The 19,495-nt window shown below is 43.9% G+C and overlaps 1 protein-coding gene across 1 annotated transcript; it reads right to left on the minus strand.

Annotated features, from left to right (window-relative positions):
• Positions 1-8,864: 8,864 nt before the first annotated feature.
• On the minus strand, positions 8,865-18,515 carry LOC119317104. The gene is made up of 10 exons (XM_037591501.1): positions 17,181-18,515; positions 14,992-15,471; positions 14,602-14,903; positions 12,893-13,624; positions 12,530-12,808; positions 12,112-12,273; positions 11,081-12,010; positions 10,779-10,994; positions 10,197-10,457; positions 8,865-9,516 (listed from the first exon to the last, which is right to left on the minus strand). The coding sequence occupies exons 1-10, from the start codon at positions 18,460-18,462 to the stop codon at positions 9,187-9,189; spliced, it is 4,974 nt and encodes a 1,657-aa protein (XP_037447398.1). The 5' UTR covers positions 18,463-18,515; the 3' UTR covers positions 8,865-9,186.
• Positions 18,516-19,495: the final 980 nt, after the last annotated feature.

The raw sequence follows: 19,495 nt of genomic DNA on the forward strand, positions 1-19,495 counted from the left end.
ACCACATACATCAGTTTGTATGATTTCCAACAAAGCTGTTGCTCGCTCCATTGTTTCGGAGAACGGAGTCTTAGTCATCTTGACCATGAGGCATGGTTCGCAAGCATCAACTGATTCATAATCAAGTGATTCCAAAAGCCCATCGGCATGGATTTTCTTCATGCGCTTTACACCAATATGACCTAAACAGCAGTGCCACAAATAAGTTGCACTATCATTATTAACTTTGCATCTTTTGGCTTCAATATTATGAAAATGTGTATCACCACGATCGAGATCCAACAAACCATTTTCATTGCGTGTATGACCATAGAAGGTTTTATTCATGTAAACAGAACAACAATTATTCTCTAACTTACAGGAATAACCGTATTGCAATAAACATGATCCAATCATATTCATGCTCAACGCAAACACTAAATAACATTTAGTTTAGGTTTAACACTAATCCCGAAAGTATAGGGGGTGTGCGATGATGATCATATCAATCTTGGAACCATTTCCAATACACATCGTCACTTCACCCTTAACTAGTCTTTGTTCATTCTGCAACTCCCGTTTCGAGTTACTATTCTTAGCAACTGAACTAGTATCAAATACTGAGGGGTTGCTATAAACACTAGTAAAGTACACATCAATAACATGTATATCAAATATACCTATGTTCACTTTGCCATCCTTCTTATCCGCCAATTACTTGGGGTAGTTCCGCTTCCAGTGACCAGTCCCTTTGAAGTAGAAGCACTCAGTTTCAGGCTTAGGTCCAGACTTGGGTTTTTTCACTTGAGCAGCAACTTGCTTGCCATTCTTCTTGAAGTTCCCCTTTCTTCCCTTTGTCCCTTTACTTGAAACTAGTGGTTTTGTTTACCATCAACACTTGATGCTTTTCTTGATTTCTACCTTCGTCGATTTCAGCATCACGAAGAGTTTGGGAATCATTTCCGCTATCCCTTGCATATTATAGTTCATCACGAAGTTCTACTAACTTGGTGATGGTGACCAGAGAATTCTGTCAATCACTATTTTATCTGGAAGATTAACTCCCACTTGATTCAAGTGATTGTAGTACCCAGACAATCTAAGCACATGCTCACTGCTTGAGTTATTCTCCTCCATCTTTTAGCTATAGAACTTGTTGGAGACTTCATATCTCTCAACTCGGGTATTTGCTTGAAATATTAACTTCAACTCTTGGAACATCTCATATGGTCCATGACGTTCAAAATGTCTTTGAAGTCCCGATTCTAAGCCGTTTAAGCATGGTGCACTAAACTATCAAGTAGTCATCATATTGAGCTAGCCAAACGTTCATAACATCTGCATCTGCTCCCGCAATAGGTTTGTCACCTAGCGGTGCATCAAGGACATAATTCTTCTGTGCAGCAATGAGGATAAACCTCAGATCACGGATCCAATCCGCATCATTGCTACTAACATCTTTCAACTTAGTTTTCTCTAGGAACATATCAAAAATAAAATAGGGGAGCTAAATGCGAGCTATTGATCTACAACATAGATATGCTAATACTACCAGGACTAAGTTCATGATAAATTTAAGTTCAATTAATCATATTACTTAAGAACTCCCACTTAGATGGACATCCCTCTTAATCCTCTAAGTGATCACGTGATCCATATCAACTAAACCATGTATGATCATCACGTGAGATGGAGTAGTTTCAATGGTGAACATCACTATGTTGATCATATCTACTATATGATTCACGCTCGACCTTTCAGTCTCAGTGTTCCGAGGCCATATCTGTTATATGCTAGGCTCGTCAAGTTTAACCTGAGTATTCCGCGTGTGCAACTATTTTGCACCCGTTGTATTTGAACGTAGAGCCTATCACACCCGATCATCACGTGGTGTCTCAGCACCAAGAACTTTCGCAACGGTGCATACTCAGGGAGAACACATATATCTTGATAATTTAGTGAGTGATCATCTTATAATGCTACCATCAATCAAAGCAAGATAAGATGCATAAAAGATAAACATCACATGCAATCAATATATGTGATATGATATGGCCATCATCTTCTTGTGCTTGTGATCTCCATCTCCGAAGCATCGTCATGATCACCATCGCCACCGGCACGACACCTTGATCTCCATCATAGCATCGTTGTCGTCTCGCCAACTTATGCTTCTACGACTATCGCTACCGCTTAGTGATAAAGTAAAGCATTACAGGGCATTTGCATTGCATACAATAAAGCGACAACCATATGGATCATGCCTGTTGCCGATAACTTGGTTACAAAACATGATCATCTCATACAATAAAATTTAGCATCATGCCTTGACCATATCACATCACAACATGCCCTACAAAAATAAGTTAGACGTCCTCTACTTTGTTGTTGCAAGTTTTATGTGGCTGCTACGGGCTGAGCAAGAACCGTTCTTACCTACGCATCAAAACCACAACAATAGTTTGTCAAGTTAGTGTTGTTTTAACCTTCTCAAGGACCGGGCGTAGCCACACTCGGTTCAACTAAAGTTGGAGAAACTGACACCCGCTAGTCACCTGTGTGCATAGCACGGTGGTAAAACCAAGTCTCGCGTAAGCGTACGCGTAATGTCGGTCCGGGTTGCTTCATCCAACAATACCGCCGAACCAAAGTGTGACATGCTGGTAAGCAGTATGACTTATATCCCCCACAACTCACTTGTGTTCTACTCGTGCATATTACATCAATGCATAAACCCAGGCTCGTATGCCACTGTTGGGGAACGTAGTGATTTCAAAAAAAATCCTACGCACACGCAGGATCATGGTGATGCATAGCAACGAGAGGAGAGAGTGTTGTCTACGTACCCTCGTAGACCGTTCACGGAAGCGTTATATCAACGCGGTTGATGTAGTCATACGTCTTCACGATCCGACCGGTCCAAGTACCGAAAGCACGGGACCTCCGAGTTCTGCACATGTTCGGCTCAGTGACGTCCTCGCCTTCTCGATCCAGCAAGAGGGGCGAAGTAGTAGATGAGTTCTGGCAGCACGACGGCATGGTGACGGTGTTGGTGAAGAACAATATCCGCAGGGCTTTGCCTAAGCACTACGAAAACTATGACGGAGGATAAACTAGAGGGGACGGGGTTGCCGGAACACGGCTTGGTGTTTCTTGATGTGTCTTTGGTGCTAGCCCTGCCCCTCTATTTATATATTGAGCCCTGGGGTCGAAACTTGGAGCAAAAGCCTCCTCAAAGTCGGTTTTGCCCGAAAGGAAAGAGTCCCACTCGGACTCCAGGACCAAACGCCACAATCCTTGGTGTCTGGCCCAGACGCCATGGGCCTCGGCGTCTGGCCCAGGGCCAGACGCCAGGGTCTCCGGCGTTTGGCCCCCTGGCCTCCGCAAAACTCCTTTTGCACCGACTTATAGCCCCGTGGGCCTGACCCCTTGGCCTAACCATATCATCCAATATATGAATCTTTACCTTCGGACCATTCCGAAGCTCCTCGTCATGTCCGTGATCTCATCCGGGACTTCGAACAACATTCGGTCACCAACATACATAACTCATATAATACTATATCATCAACGAACGTTAAGCGTGCGGACCCTACGGGTTCGAGAACTATGTAGACATGACCGAGACACTTCTCTGGTCAATAACCAATAGCGGAACCTGGATGCCCATATTGGCTCCTACATATTCTACGAAGATCTTTATCGGTCAAACCGCATAACAACATACGTGTGTTCCCTTTGTCATCGGTATGTTACTTGCCCGAGATTCGATCGTCGGTATCTCAATACCTAGTTCAATCTCGTTAACGGCAAGTCTCTTTACTCGTTCCATAATACATCATCCCGCAACTAACTCATTAGTTACAATGCTTGCAAGGCTTATAGTGATGTGCATTATCGAGTGGGCCCAGAGATACCTCTCCGACAATCGGAGTGACAAATCCTAATCTCAAAATATGCCAACCCAACAAGAACCTTTGGAGACACATGTAGAGCACCTTTACAATCACCCAGTTATGTTGTGACGTTTGGTAGCACATAAAGTGTTCCTTCGGTAAACGGGAGTTGCATAATCTCATAGTCATAGGAACATGTATAAGTCATGAAGAAAGCAATAGCAACAAACTAAACGATCAAGTGCTAAGCTAACGGAATGGGTCAAGTCAATCACATCATTCTCCTAATGATTTGATCTCGTTAATCAAATGACAACTCATGTCTATGGTTAGGAAACATAACCATCTTTGACCAACGAGCTAGTCAAGTAGAGGCATACTAGTGACACTATGTTTGTTTATGTATTCATACATGTATCGTGTTTCCGGTTAATACAATTCTAGCATGAATAATAAACATTTATCATGAAATAAGGAAATAAATACTAACTTTATTATTGCCTCTAGGGCATATTTCCTTCATCAAATGCCACGATTCAAATGATGAAGAAGTTGTTGGCATCATGAAGAATCTGCTATTCAATATCATACATGGCATTCCTATCAACTACCATGATTTCTTCATGAGGACTCTGGCAAATGTTTCCCTCTCTCCGTTTGAGTTTGAAGCCTTATGCTCCCTGGATTATGAGATTCCTCAAAACTAGGTCTTCACTCAACTACAAGGTTGATTTTCAGAATCATGTCAGTTACCTGCCCCGAATAGAAGTCCTCAAGAGGACATTTTCCTCATCTGATGAAAAGTGCAAGGCTACTGCAATTATTGATGAAGGCATTCGTCCATTGGATGATTAGTTTCGCAAAGCTGCATCTTACTCCACCAATGATGATTCTGCTACTCATGATTCTGCCGCTAATGTATCAAAGCCAAATCCTCAAGTCACAGCTCCCAGGGTGATGACTGACCGTGAGCTTCTTCTTAGTCTTTACCAGAAGGTGGATCGAAACCACAAATGGGTTAAGCATCAGTTTGGTTCAATTCTTCGCAACATGACTGCTACACACAATGCAGTGAAGAAGAACCATTACTACCTCCATGAAGTCTGCGGTCGCACCTGGGCTGTTTTGTCACATCTGTATGGTGAAGATGATCTGAAGCAAATGGGTTTCAAGCAGGACTTTGAATGGTCTCAGCCGCCACCGGCGAAGAAATTCGAGAAGACTAAAGTTCCTTCCTTGGTGGCCAGCTCATATTCTTCATCACGCGAAACCGATGAGCATGAAGACTTGGACGACACTGCGGTAGGCCCTACAACAACAAACGGCCCCAACAACGCGCGCGCTCCTCCATCAACTTGATATTCTTCAGGGGCGTTAGTCATCATTTTCGATCTTGGTCAGTCGATGACAAAGGGGGAGAAATTTGAGTTAGTCTTCAAGCGGGTCTATCTATATGGGCGTTTTTTTCTAAGTTACAACTCTTGTTCTTTTGAAGACTTTGTTGCATCGAGTTGTAAACTTAAACCCGATGGTGGTCTGATACTTTTGATGTGTTCTTCTGCATGCTTATTCCTCATATGTGTTAATGCACACATGCTCAATTACATCAGTCACCATATTTCATCATGCATTTCAAATTGTTCATATTAATGCGTGTATGGATTACAAGATATAGGGGGGGTCTCCATGATCCTACTCTTCAAAGTGTGCATTGCTTCAAAAGCTAATTCCTCACTATGCACACCTTCAGGGGAGTTCTTCTATATCTTGCAATCAAATTCCTCAATATCAGTATTTACACTTCATATGTTTATCCCCGTTGAAAACTTAACCTATATTGTCATCAATCACCAAAAGGGGGGAGATTGTAAGTGCATCGAGTGCCCCTTAGTGATTTTGGTGTATTGAAGACTTATAGGTTAAGGGACTGATGTGTTTGTGAGTGTACACAGGTCTATAAGTCTATGAGGAGTTTGATATTTACAGATAAAGTCGACCCCTAAAAATGAAGTTCTTCGACTGAAGACTTTGGATTTCTGAAGACTTTCTGAAGACTTTGAAAGTGAAGAAATTGGTGTGATCCTGAAGACTTTGTATTCATTCGAGGAACATGAAGCGTGAAGACTTTTGTTTTCGAAGTTTCTTTTTCTCTTTCTTGAGTCATAGGAAACATCGTACTGTTAAAGGGGGTCGAGGAAATACTAAGGAAAATTTTCCAAGTGATGCTCAACTCAAATCCTACATCTACCAATCCCTTCGAGTGAAGCCATTGGAAATCTCATACAGTTCAGTCAAATTTCTTCAGTGACAGAGACGAAGTTCTTCTGGTCTCTGAGGAATTTGTTCTGACTGAGGAGTTAGGAATTCGCCAGTGCGGATTGCAGACATAGTGAGGAACATGATAGCCCTGAGGAATTTGATACTCAAAATTCCAACCGTTGTTGTGCTATGCACCAGCTATCCCAAAATATCTACCCACCTAACGGTCATATCATTGAAGGGAATTTATGTCTTATCATGTCGGGCTACTCCCTAGGCTATAAATAGCCGCCCCCTACAATCACTAGCTGGTTGGTTGCTCCGAGAGAAACTGACACTTGTCATTTGGGAGCAGACGTACAACTGTCACAGCAGTTGGAACTGGTCTACCAACTCATTGTCTTCACCGAGCTAACTGGTTCCAATTCCTCAACCCTTCTATTTCCTCATCTCTGTGTTGTGTGCTTGTTCGTATCTGTTGAAGACTTTGACTGAAGACTTTCTCTATTTCCTCGGCTCAATTTCTTCACTCTGTTTGTCTTCACTCTGTTCATCCTGCGTTTACGCTTTCTGTACTCTGTGCTTGTTTTCATTTCATCATGAAGACCATGCTCATGTTCTGTTATGTTTACTTATGAGTACTTATTCCGCTGCAAGTAGTTCTTCACTCAGGAATTTCCTTACCAGCAAATTCCTTAGTGAAGAATTCATAAAAATCGCCTATTCACCCCCCTCTAGTCGATATAACGCACTTTCACCCCGCCGGCCGCTCCTCCACGCGGGTAATGGTAGGTGCTAGTCCCTGTGCGGCTGGCTTGCATGCGCACTCCGGAATCGAAGGCGCGTGCCGCCTGCCGCGAGAGGCAACGGGCAAGGAAGAGGGAAGCGGCGGAGCGGTCTCGGTCTGTGCGTCGTCGCTGCGGGATGCCTCCTCGCATGGGTCTGCCGTTGGTCGCTCACGACGGCGGAGACGGACGCTCACCTCCTTCGGCGGAAGAACGCAACGGTCCTCCGGCTAACTGTAGAGCAGTCGGAGCAGGAGGCGAAGAAGGCAACGGCGGAGGCAGCTCGGCTCGCCAAGCTGAAGCGGCAGCAAGACAAGGTCGTCCGCCGGACGAAGGGGTTGATCGTCCTATCCTCCTCCTCCTCCTCCTCCTCTGATGACGACAGCTCCACCTCCAAGGACGACGACCTAGATCCTCCACCAGCCGCGGACGCCTACAACTGTGCCGACGACCAGAAGGGCAAAGGTCCGATGCGGAAGTGGTGATCCCGCACCCCTCTTATGTTTATATCATTTTTAGTTGTTGGTGTTTAAGAACTTGTCCGGTGACGAACTCGGATGATCTTTTGGATGATGTCAAGCTCATTTAATGTCTATTTAGAGCTGATTTTGTAGTCCGTTTGCACCTGATTTTGTTGTCCGTTTGCACCCGATTTTCTTGCCCGTTGTTTGATCACGTAAAGTAGCTCACGTTGCAAGTATAGTATGGATATAGAGTGTCGGATATGAGATATGCAGATATAAAGAATGAAATATGAGGCGTGTTTGGTCAGTGCCCCCGGACGCGCCCAGACGCGTCCACGGGCATTGAAGGGGCCAAATTAGCTCATCACTGTTGTAGATGCTCTTACTGAGCATCTCCAGCAGCTCCACTTTCCTCAATAATTTTGGTTTACTAAAGGGAGTTGGGCAAGAAAAACTGGCAAGTCTTCCGATTCACCCAATACTGCCACGTCAGTGCGCTGCCACAAACCGCCAGACCACCATTTTTTTTGACAGAAAGACTGTAAGGGAACCCCCTACAGTATAATTGGTGCAACAAACCTAAATTGCAAGTACCATGCCTTAAACCAGGGTGGGTGGGAAGACATCAGCCCCTTCCCACCACTAGGCTATGCCTTAGTCTGCCCGCCAGACCATCATTGCTGGTTGAATGATAAGTGGGTCTTATATGTCATACTTCCTCTGTCCCAAAATAAATTCTGTATAAAACTGTACTAAGGTTGAGACATTTATTTTAGGATGGAGAGAGTATTAGTTAGTGAGGTCAGTTTATTGAGGATCTGCTAGAGCATTCATCCCAATAACTAAAAAAGTGTTATTGTATAGCCCCAATAAGGGCAAGTTCTTTTGCTCGACTCCCATAATTGAATCCATCTCAACTTCGCCCAGAATCTTCAACTCTTGTTCGTCTGACAATCCCAGCTAGTTAGACCCAAATTGAATCCCTCCCAACTTTGCCCAGAATCTTCAACCCTTGTTCGTCTGACAATCCTAGCTAGTTAGACCCAGCTTCTCCCAGAATCTTCAACCCTCATTCATTTGACAATCCTAACTAGTTAGACCCCAGCTTCTCTCAGAATTTTCAACCCTCGTCGTTTGACAATTCTAGCTGGTTATAGGGTCTAAATAGGCAGGATTGTCAAAAACAAAATGAGGGTTAAAGATTTTGAGAGAAGTTGGAAAGGGGTCAAAGATTCTGAGAGAATCAAACACAAGAATTAGCCCTAAGTGGTTTGGATGCTCTAAAGTTCCATTCAATTAAGAAGACAAAATCCCCTAAAAAACAGCACCTTTGATCTCTGTTGTATGTATGATTCTCTCAAATCCCAATGCAGCAAAAGGAAAATTCTAGCGCCAATGTGTATCTACCAGGCCCAACACAACAATAGATGTAAACATGAAACACGTACTGATGTTGCACCTTTTTGAAACGAAAATGAAGGGAGACAGGAATCCCAGTGCTTTTCAAAATAATCAAGCAATGGGTGATATCAACCATTTCCATAGCTTCCACTTGCACCTGATAGTTCCATCGGGTCTCTTTGTTATTACAGCTTATTCCACATGGAGCCCCTTGACGGGCGCCCATGACATCTCGAGCCGACAGCACTACCACTCCAGAATACAAAGCGAGAAGCCAAACAGAAAGGCAAGAACAAAAAAGGCTGCCACGCCAGATTGCTCGGCAGCTGGTGAATGGGATCTATCAGACCAATGCACAAAATGGACATCTTCGGGCCTTCCGCTTGCAGTTGCATCTCGTGGCTAGGTTTGATTGAACCAGCGGTCCACCGCATTGTTCATGTGCCCGTTTCCATGGGTACCCACGCCATTAGGTGCTATGGAGGACGTGTGGATCAATGAGGAAGGCGGCCCAACAGCCATCGAAGACGAGGGGAACAAGCCAGGGACGCTCAAGAGATGGCTGCTGCCTTTCCTTTGCCTGATTGTATGGATCTGTCTCAAACTCTGCTCGTGGATGTTTGCAAGGGTCTCAAGCTCCTCCAGTGACAAAGCTTCCACGCCGACACCATACAGTGGGGCATGCCGAGCCATCTCTTCTTGAAGTGATGTTTCCAGAGTACGAATATATTGCTGCAATAACAAGATACAATAGTAAATACAACATGCAGTAATGTTTTGATGCAAAATTTCTAATATATAAATAGTGACGATATAGGTGTTCAGTTTGGTGCCCTAAGTTTGCTGCGTTAACTTCGGCACGCCACACTTCCTTAGTTGGTGTTTGGCTCACTAGTTATTACTGCATCTGTCCATATCACATATCAGGGTCCCAACAATTTTGTAAACATGCAAACTACAGGTAAAACTTATCAGAAACGGAAAATAAATAATTTAAAACATTGTAAACTGGCACCCCGGAAAAAGTAGAGCTCCCAATTTGATCTATGCATGGATACAATTCAAAATTCCAAGACGATTACACCTTAAAAATGGCTTTACGTGTTACTTATTCTACCCTTGCCTACTTTGTTTTATGGCAGTATCATAGTAGGGCCACCCAGTTTTATCTATGCATGGTTACAATTTAAATTTAAAGATGATTACTTTCCAACAATGGTTTCACATGTTACTTATTCTATCCTCGTCTACCTTGTTTTTATGACAGTATCATAGGAAAATCAACTCCATTGTGCGTATTTTTTTTCTACCAGAACACTGCAATGATATTTCATAGCTTAGCTCAAAAGTATATCTCTGGAACATTGGAGAATATGAAATTATCTATTTTTGAAACTAGCAAGGTCGCGAACCTGGCAAACTTGCAATTTTGACTCCATTCCATCAATGTAAGCTTCGCAGCGAGAAATTTGATCTTCTTTTTCTTTCTTTTCTCCCTCGGTTTGTCCAACTTTATGTGTCAGCCTCCTTACTTCAGCCTCAAGTGATTTTCTAATCTCTTCGCGAGCCTGTGTTTCAGCTGCATGTCGTTTTAATTCATCATCAAATCGTTTCCTTGAAGCTTCAGCATTCTTCAGCCTCTCTGCCAATGTATTCTTCTCAGTAGTTACTTTCTGCAGCATACAAGATGGATGCAAACCGTAAAACATCAATGTTGTCTTTCTCACTGAAATTTCCAATGGTATCACAAGGCAAATTCTAACAGTTAACAGTAATACCAAAACATACCAACATGACTTGCTTCATATGATCTTGAAATAAGAAACACACCCTTGAAATCTATGAATAAATCTACTAGCATTTTGCCAGTGTGAGTTAATCAACAAGGCATGCATTTTAGGAAAAAGTAGGAAATCTTAGCACTTATGGCACTGCTTAAAGGGTGTGTTTGTAGGAAAAGTATGTATTGTATGGTTTTTGACAGTAACTCTTACCTTTATTTCTTCGCGTTTCCGTGCTTTAAACTGTGATAGTTGTGTCTCTGCTTCACTAACACGATCATGAAGATTCTTCCTATCAGCAGATAGCTTTGCAATTTGCTCGTCTTTCTCTGATCGCACCCATTCCATCTGATTCTCAATCTCCCGCATCTGCCTGGAGAGTTCCTTCTTCTCCCGAATATAACGATCCTTCTCGGCTTTTAGTTCAGACTACAACAATTAAAAAATAAACAAGTGTTAAGCTGAGAAACAAACAAGAAGGGCAGGTCAACAGCTGAATCACAACAAAGAAATACCCTTAGATGTCCTGTAGTTGCCTCAGACTCAGTTAGTCGTTGGGCTAATGCAGCTTTTTCATTGGTAAATTTAGTTTGCTCCATGTCCATCTCCTCCCTCAAACGAATATTCTCATCCTCAGTAGCACATATTTGGTGCCAAAGATTAGCACGATCGGCCTGAGCAACTTCAGCAGCTTCACGCATCATGTTTAGAACAGGTCTAGCAATTCCAAACTCCTCCTTAACAAGAAATACCAAGACATCCATATCTATGTCAACTTCTCGACAGTTATCTGAGGTATTTGTTGCCCGGTCAACAAGGCCCTTCAGAAATCTGCATCTATAATGATCCTCGGCATAGATCTTAAACATGATGGCATAAAGCATCCGCACGAAGTCTTGGACCCTCGCTGAGGTAGATAGAGACAATACCTCACCAAGTGCAAGGACTGAAGTGAAATCACCTTCTTGGATGGGCGAGGGTTCAAACTGCCCATCTAATAAAACTTGTTTGCTCTGTAAATCATACACGACAGCCCCAGACTTTGAACTTAACTTGTGAGAATGCCGTCTTTCCAACACCATGGCTACTAACTGCAGCCCAAAGGCCCCTTGCAATAAAGCCCTTTCAAAAACCCGTGCAACTTCCACAAATAATCCAGGTACTGATAACATTTCTATGAGTACAAAAACATCTGATAGATGATTGCTTCCATGTACAGCTTGCTCTTGCCAAGAAGGCATCCCTTCAGCTGAAAGCCCATCTTTACTACAAGTACTAGAAGGCGTGGAGAGACAACTGTTATCAGGTTCAGGCTCAGAACCAATATCCTTCAATAATGCTTCAGCTACATCTGGCCAGTTATGCACCGTTTTAGACAAAAACTCAAGCACACACGGTGGAACATCAGCACCCAAACGTTTTAATCTCCATCGAACAGCTCTAACCTTTGGGGAGGGAAAAAGGTAAGTGCACTTAGTAGTAGTAATATGAAAAGATTATACAAGTATAGAGAAAGTAACAAGAGATTTATCGATGGTAAACATACAGCTTGAGGAATATGCTGGCACTGTGATGCCGCCTTGAGAACATATGAAATGGCTGCTACAAGAGGCTCATCATTTGAATCAGACAACAATTCAAGTGCATGAAAAGATACTCGTTTCCAGACATCAGCATCAAATTCTAACTCGGATAAGGCACCAAAAACCTGCCATGATGGGAAAAAAGAAATCAAAGTAGATATCAGACTCACTTGTGTATATTACTAGCCTGCTATATCATGAATGATGGCTATCTTCACAAATATAGAGACATTAAGGTCACAAATATAGAGACATGAGCGTCATAATATTCAGGCAATTCAGACATCTGTTCACCCAAGAAGTTATGGTTGTTATGTTTCTTTGCAAAAATGAAATTAGGCACCCAAAAAAAGTAAGATTAGTTCAAAGCGTCAAACTTACCGGTAACCTCAGTGATGGCTCAGCATCTGCCTTTTCAAGATGATCTAAAAGGGCACAAGAAGCAAGTGAGTGTTCAGACCCATCAACCAACTTTGGTACAAGGGCGATGAAATCAGGTTGAAGCTTCTTTGGAGCTTTCTCTAGTACAAGTGCAATTTTCTGGACAGACTTAGGCCGCTTTCTTGGTTCAGGGCATCCATGTGGAACAGCACAGTCTAGTGCCTTCAATGAATTAACAATCAGTCCTAACAGTTCCTCTGACTGGTCTGGCCATTTTGTCTGAAAAAAAAACAGCAGGTTAGCATACTTGGTAAAATAAAATATGAAAATGAGGATGAATATGATAGGACCCTTAAATCATACCCCAGAAGCTTGATCAGAACTTTCATCCCCTGGCAGATCGATGGCAGGTGTCTCTGGAGGACAACTGGACTGTTCTAGAATCTTGACAGGCATCTCATTTGCATTTAGCTCTGCATTTTCTAATCCAAGATTACGCCCAAAATTAACAGTATCAGATTCAGCCGTTTCATACTGATTTCTGCATGCACATTCTGTTTGTTCGCCTTCCACAATGAGCTCTGATGGAGAGCTAGCCCCATTTGAATCAGGAGCAGTTTTAGAGCTTGAGGAGGAGGAGCCATATGATGATCTTTCATCTGAAGGTTGGCAGCACTCAACCATTATATCTAAAAGCAAATCAATTATAGCTTGCTTTAAGACGCTAACACCCATCAACAAATTTATGAGACTTGTGGAGCTTGAATCACACTTTGAGGAATCTTTCTTTCCACCACCCTTGGTGGACACTTTGGCAGGAAGAAGCATGCGCTTCACTTTTGCTGGGTTATCCAGATAAACACGCAGGCCAGTAAGAAATCCAGCAATCGCACTAGCATCCGTCAAAATTTTCTCTCTCAAGGTAACCTGCGGCTGAGTATAGTTGTCTCCATATGTAAGTGAAAATCCAGCTCTTGAGAGGAGGTTCCGGAACATATCTTCCTCATCACCACTCATGTCATCACTGTCTTCAGACTCGATAAGTTCATCAGGATCTGTTGACAACTCATCCTGGTCATCATCTGAGGCAAATACCTGCCAGATAAGTTAATTGGGAATTACTATATACAAACCATAATTCTCACAGATAAATGTTATCCTATCTACCATAACTTCTTTTAGAAGTAAAAAGGAGGCAAACGTCATGTACTCATCATTCACTGATAATTCAGACAGCATATTTCTGAACTGAACCTAAAAATATATAGAGAGAATACCCCATTGCTTGAGTAAAATACTGGATAGAAATGGACATCAAGATGGAAGATGGCCAGATATGACACATACATTGTTATAGACCATAGTTAGGACTTATAAAAGCAAAATCAAGAACATTTTTCATGTTTAGCCTTGTTATCGTCAATGGACTACACACAAAATATCCACTTAAGGTTCTTGGGTTAGTTGATGAAAAGATATGCACGTATGAGAGCTAACTTATCTCTAACAGTAATCTGATCAGTGTTACAATTTATCATGTACAACAAACTGGAGTGCTTGTAAGAAAAACATTTGTCAGCTGTACTGTTAAAGTTGGCATGTACTTGCAGCTAATGAATTACAAGTCTGTAACGATACTTGCTAAATCATAAAGCGCTAGTCTCGAAAGTTCATAAAATTTGCAGAGTAATCTAAGTATTGCATTCCACAGTTTAACAGTACCTTGAAGTACTCAAATTGCAGATTCGCCAGGCTTAAAATTAATCAGTGATTGGTATGACCAGTTTATTAAATGCTAAATATTGCAATCAAGATCTAATTAGAAGTGGCCTACATCCTGGTCAAATAAGAGTACCCTAGGACTTCTCATTCTTAATTATTTCTCCTTGTGTACCTTCATACACGATATAACATATGCTGCACAACTACATTCAAGCTGAACTTTTGGTTATTACAACTACAGCCTTTTTGCATGCCCTGCCACACCAAAGCAGTTTAGAGAACGCCCTAGAACCTAGCAGAAGAAGCACAAATAGACAGGCCCAATGAAAGATTAGCAAACCTAACCGCACCTCGAGATCAGAGAAGTCAAACCATGGACAGCAGTCTATGATTTCACAAACGAAGACAATAGTGTCCCGGACAAGAAAGCCAGCTTCAGGATCCAGAATGTCTGAAACCTTCATAAACTGGAGAACTGAATTGTTCCATGTTTTTGTGCAAATTGAAGATTCTTTGCACACGGTTTTCAAAGAGTTCTTCTGGTTGAGTATAGCCATCTTATAATGTACCCAAAAGTTCTTATCAGGATCAACCCCAGATGACTGATCACTCTCCAGATATATGCACATTGTATCAAATGACTCATATACACCTGCAGGTTGTGTTATGTAAGCACAAAATATGAAAATACAAAAGAAACTATACAGTACAAGACTGAATAGTAAGTAAACTTCGTTTACCTATCCGCAGCTCACAGCCACCAGCCTGAAAATATTTACTGAAAATTTTTCTTGTCTCCATAATCTCCTTAAAGGACAAGAAATTTTCTACCTTCCACGTAAATGACGGATGTTTTGGTAAAGTATCAATCTGATATCCAGAACTTGAACTGCATATTTCAGAATCTTCGTCACTAAGCTCTTGCATAGTTGCAGTTTCCTTCAGAATGAGAACCTCTGCAGAGAACACAACAGTGTCCTGTACAAGAAAACCAGCATCCTGGTCGAAGAGGCTAGTTAATGTCAGAAATTCACGCCAACCCCAATCCTTTGCTGACTTAGAGTAACGATTTTGAGACTCTTTCATGATTGACTTCTCCTCCCCTTTCTGATTGATAACAGACAATCTATGGCTCACAAAGCAGGTCCATTCACTCGTAGTATTTCGGGGATCTGTCACTTCCAGAAACACTGAGAGGTGGCATGGTGGTTGAGACTGCCCTGATTGTAGCAACATTAAGAGAACCAACTGATGAAGTCAGTACGTACATTCTGATAGTGCAGTTACCTAATTTAAAAAGTAACAATACTGATAGCTAACTGAAAGGAAACTAGCAGTGATTTGATTGCAATGAGACCATAAGTTCACAAGGATAAATAAGTAAGGTGCTGAAATATGTGGAAGATAAATTAGATAAATGGCAATTCATTCAGAAGGATAAATAAGTAGGTGACTGAAATATGTGGCATGTAAATAAAAAACGGCAATTCAAAATCTACCTACATATGTATACAGTGTCGTTTAAGAAATTGTGATGCAGAGGCTGAACCAACAAACACTCCAAACTTAACAACAACTCACCGGTAAACCCAGGTTGCACTCAAAATGTCAAATGATTTTATTACTGCTGTTCGATATACTTATAATTCTTTTATGATCAACTCATAGAATAAATGAACTTCATTATGTAGCCTCTAGGCAAGATATATTCATCTCACTCATGATTTAACAGCTGAAGTTAATTCACTGTGGTTGCTACTATTGGGGGGAAGTGCGTAGAACAGTCTGAAATTTTCACAGGTTTACAGAAAGTGGATGGACATCATGCAAGCATGGACCTTGGATGGTCAAGATGAGAAATAATTACTCCCGGCAAGTGGTTGTACCCGCAACCTACTTGTTGGTTGAGGCACCTCAGAGAAAACCATGAAAGAATAAACATGGATGTAGAGCATGCTATAATATGTGGACCAACAAGAGCATGCTATAATATCTGCAGCCTCTTGTTGGTTGACTACCATCCAGAGTTGTAACCGCCTCCTAGGAGGATTGTAACTATTAATCCCCCCTTTTCAATACAATGAAACGCAAGCTCTTTTGCGTTTTCTCGAAAAACAAGGCACGTCAACCAACAAGAGGCTGCAGATGCAAGCACTTGCGCCAAATCTGCTGTGAAAAGAAAAACAAGTGTGGAGGGTCTAAAATGACAACTAATTTAGTACACATTTTGTCTTCTGTGCAGGATACAATGGGCTAAAAAATTGCAGTTGCACAGATCATCCAAAATGTATATCCTTATTTAGATATTTTTATAACATGGAAGTTGATTTTTCGATAGCGATCAGATGGATTTGTTATCAATTTAGTAGTGTTCCATGAGTCATGGCATATTGTTCTGGAAGAGGTAAGGTAACAGGCTAACAGCTATTTAACAAAACAAATATCCAAGTGCATGTTATTCACAAGGTTGGCTGTCAATCAGAGCAAATAGTGATAGACCATATCAAACAGGGATAACTGACACAATAATTGCAAGAAATGAACAAAATGGGGTTGTGCCTCTTTCATAGGCAATGATTCAAATTTCTAAAAAAGGTGATCAAAGCCACACCACTGAATCTATTGAGTGATACAAGCTAGTAGCTATATTATCTAAATAAAATCACAAACATGAATTTTCTGGTGAATTTCCATTTACTGAATGCAAAATTGCAACTCGGAACGGGTCAAAATCTAGTGGATTCTCAATGTTGCAAATGGTTAAGAAACTTCAGCCCATTTAGCAAGTGACAGTTCTGATCAAATCATATAGGCATAAAAATTCTAGGTTTGGTCATCACGTTTTTAGCAGTATATGTCAGCAAACTTCATAGAGTTGATGTTGAAACTACCAGATGAATCTTGAGAAGGCATTTTTCCAAATACTTACCCCGTGGATAAACAATAAGGCGGCAGTCGCGATTCCCGACCTGAAATCGTCTGCTCTTGATGCACAAACCAGTGATCTTCCTCTTCTTGAGCAGCTCCTTCAATCTTGTGAAGTTTTCGATCCTCCACACAAACTTCCCAAAGTGCCCATCCGACTTTCTAGTCCCAGATCGTCCACCCCCAGCACCACTAATGCCCGCCACCGGTGGTAAGCTACGAGTGAATGAGTTAGACTCCTTGATCACATGCACCGAGGAATTAAACACCACAGCCCCATCAAACAGGTAACCCCCATCGGCAGCCAAAAACTCATCCATCTTCAGGTAATCCCCCCATCCAAGGCTGGCACTGTCTGCTCCAAACCGCCCATATGAGTCCCTATGAATGTGGCTCCCCCCAGGCTTCTGATTAAGGATTGAAACACGGAAAAGACACCAGCAACCACGGTCAGCATCAGGCACGCCACTCCCTGCACTAGTTGCCGCCAATGCTGACGCAGATGACGCCGAGGTTGCCTGAACCACGGGCTCCTTGCCCTCGAGGCACACCGATAAATGTTCTGCACCAGATACATTACTCTGGTAGACACTAATCCGGAGTCCACAGTCACTCCCACCAGCAGCGGCGGCAGCAGGGAAGAATGCGGGGCTCATGATCTTTTGTGTGCGGATCATCTCCCGGAACAGGCTGAAGTTGAACACCTTCCAGGTGAAACGGCCGTCGGCCTCGGAGAAGGAGGCGGTCTCCGATAGCACCGAAATGTCGGCAGCAATGACAAGGGAATCGTGGGGCGGCAGGAGGAAGGAGGCGGCGGCGGATGGAGCGAAGTCGCACCAGCCGTGCGAACGTTTCTTAGAGGAGAAACGGTGCCAGGAATCGCGCGCCAGGGACTTGGAGTTATCGGAGGGGTGGACGACGGAGAGGCGGTAGCTGAGGAAGCAATCCCATTTGGAGGATGTGGTGGTGGTGGTGGTGGAGGAGGAGGAGGATGGGGTTTTGGGGTCGAGGACCTGGAGGTAGAGGGATAGGTATCCCGGGAGGGACTGGGTGTCGCCGCGCGGGTAGAGGAGAAGGCGGCAGTCGAAGCCGCCGACCTCGAAGTAGCGGCTGTAGAAGGTGCGGGCGCGGGTGCGGGGGAAGTCCGGGAGGGTCCATCGGCAGGAGGCGGAGGCGTCGCCGCGGCGCTCGACCGAGAAAGTGGCCGAGGAGGGGTCGGAGTGCGATGGCGAGGGATCGTCGGTGGCCGGCGCCGCCGCGGGAGGCGACACAGTGGTGGGCTTCATGGATTGGGGATTTTTCGTTTGTTTTCTCGAGATGTTTTTTTCTGGGGGCGATGGTTTTGGTTTCCTTGGTCTCTCACGAAGGCACGGCCGCAGCGAAGCCGCAGGGGAGGTGAGGAGGAGGAGTGTCCTTCCAGTTGGTTTTCTAGCCTTTTCCATTTCTTATATCGTTTGTCTCCAAAAAAATACTTATATCATTTTTTATCCAAAAAAGATTTCCCCGCTTTGTATTCCAAAGCACCAACACCGATCACAGAGCAAACACTGGGGCGAGCAGCACAACAAGCCAAAGAAAAAGAAGAAGAAACAATGCCAACACCGGCAGCTCGACAAAGCGCGAATGACCCACTACCGTTGCGCCCTCCGAAATCTACCCACCACGATCTTAGGCTCCGATCCACCGCGTACCAAGCAGCACCTCCAGGAAAGAATGTGACGCCGATGACGCTGCTGCCCGGACATGTCCTAGGGTTTCCCCCGGCACGCGGAGGGTAGAGGGGGATGAAGACCATCGACACCCTCAAGGGAGGAATGGTGGCACCCGCAGGCGTCACCGCATCGGAGCCGGAAGACCCGGCAAGGATTTCTCCCAACTCCAAACCCCACCGCCCAACCGGATCGGAGCCAACCAGCCAGCTCGCCGCCCACCAGCATGCGCCACCGCGGTCGCAACGCCACCCACACCGTCTCACTGAGATCACCACCACGAGGCCAAGAGAACGAGGAGAGGAGGCGTTGGTCGACGGGAGCAGCAGCGCCGTAGCCGTGCAGGAGGCTTGTGCCTCCAGCCCCGTCGCGAATGCCGTCCGGACGCAGCAGGAGGGCATACCAGGCCACCCCTGGCCCGGCCAGGCCCGAATCGGGCCCGCTAAGTCCCGTCGGCCACGCTGCAGCAGGGCGGCGCCAGCACCGCCAGACCCCAACGCCCATCGCTGCTCCCCCGCCTCCTGAAAGCCCCGCCACTGACCCGCCCCGCCGTCGGCCCGCCCGAACCCAGATGGGCCCGAAGGGCCCAGATCTGAGCCGAGCGGGCGCC

The sequence above is a fragment of the Triticum dicoccoides genome, chromosome 6A, assembly GCF_002162155.2.
Source record: "Triticum dicoccoides isolate Atlit2015 ecotype Zavitan chromosome 6A, WEW_v2.0, whole genome shotgun sequence".
NCBI lineage: Eukaryota > Viridiplantae > Streptophyta > Magnoliopsida > Poales > Poaceae > Triticum > Triticum dicoccoides.

Bases quoted from the DNA above. Each gene is read 5' to 3' on its own strand.
- LOC119317104 (XM_037591501.1), bottom strand. From the start codon at position 18,462: ATGAAGCCCACCACTGTGTCGCCTCCCGCGGCGGCGCCGGCCACCGAC. The intron at 12,809-12,892 runs GTATGATTTAAG...TTTTTTTTTCAG, and splicing joins GTTCTGATCAAGCTTCTGGG to ACAAAATGGCCAGACCAGTC. The intron at 10,458-10,778 runs GTAAGAGTTACT...TGTATGCTGCAG, and splicing joins GGAAACGCGAAGAAATAAAG to AAAGTAACTACTGAGAAGAA.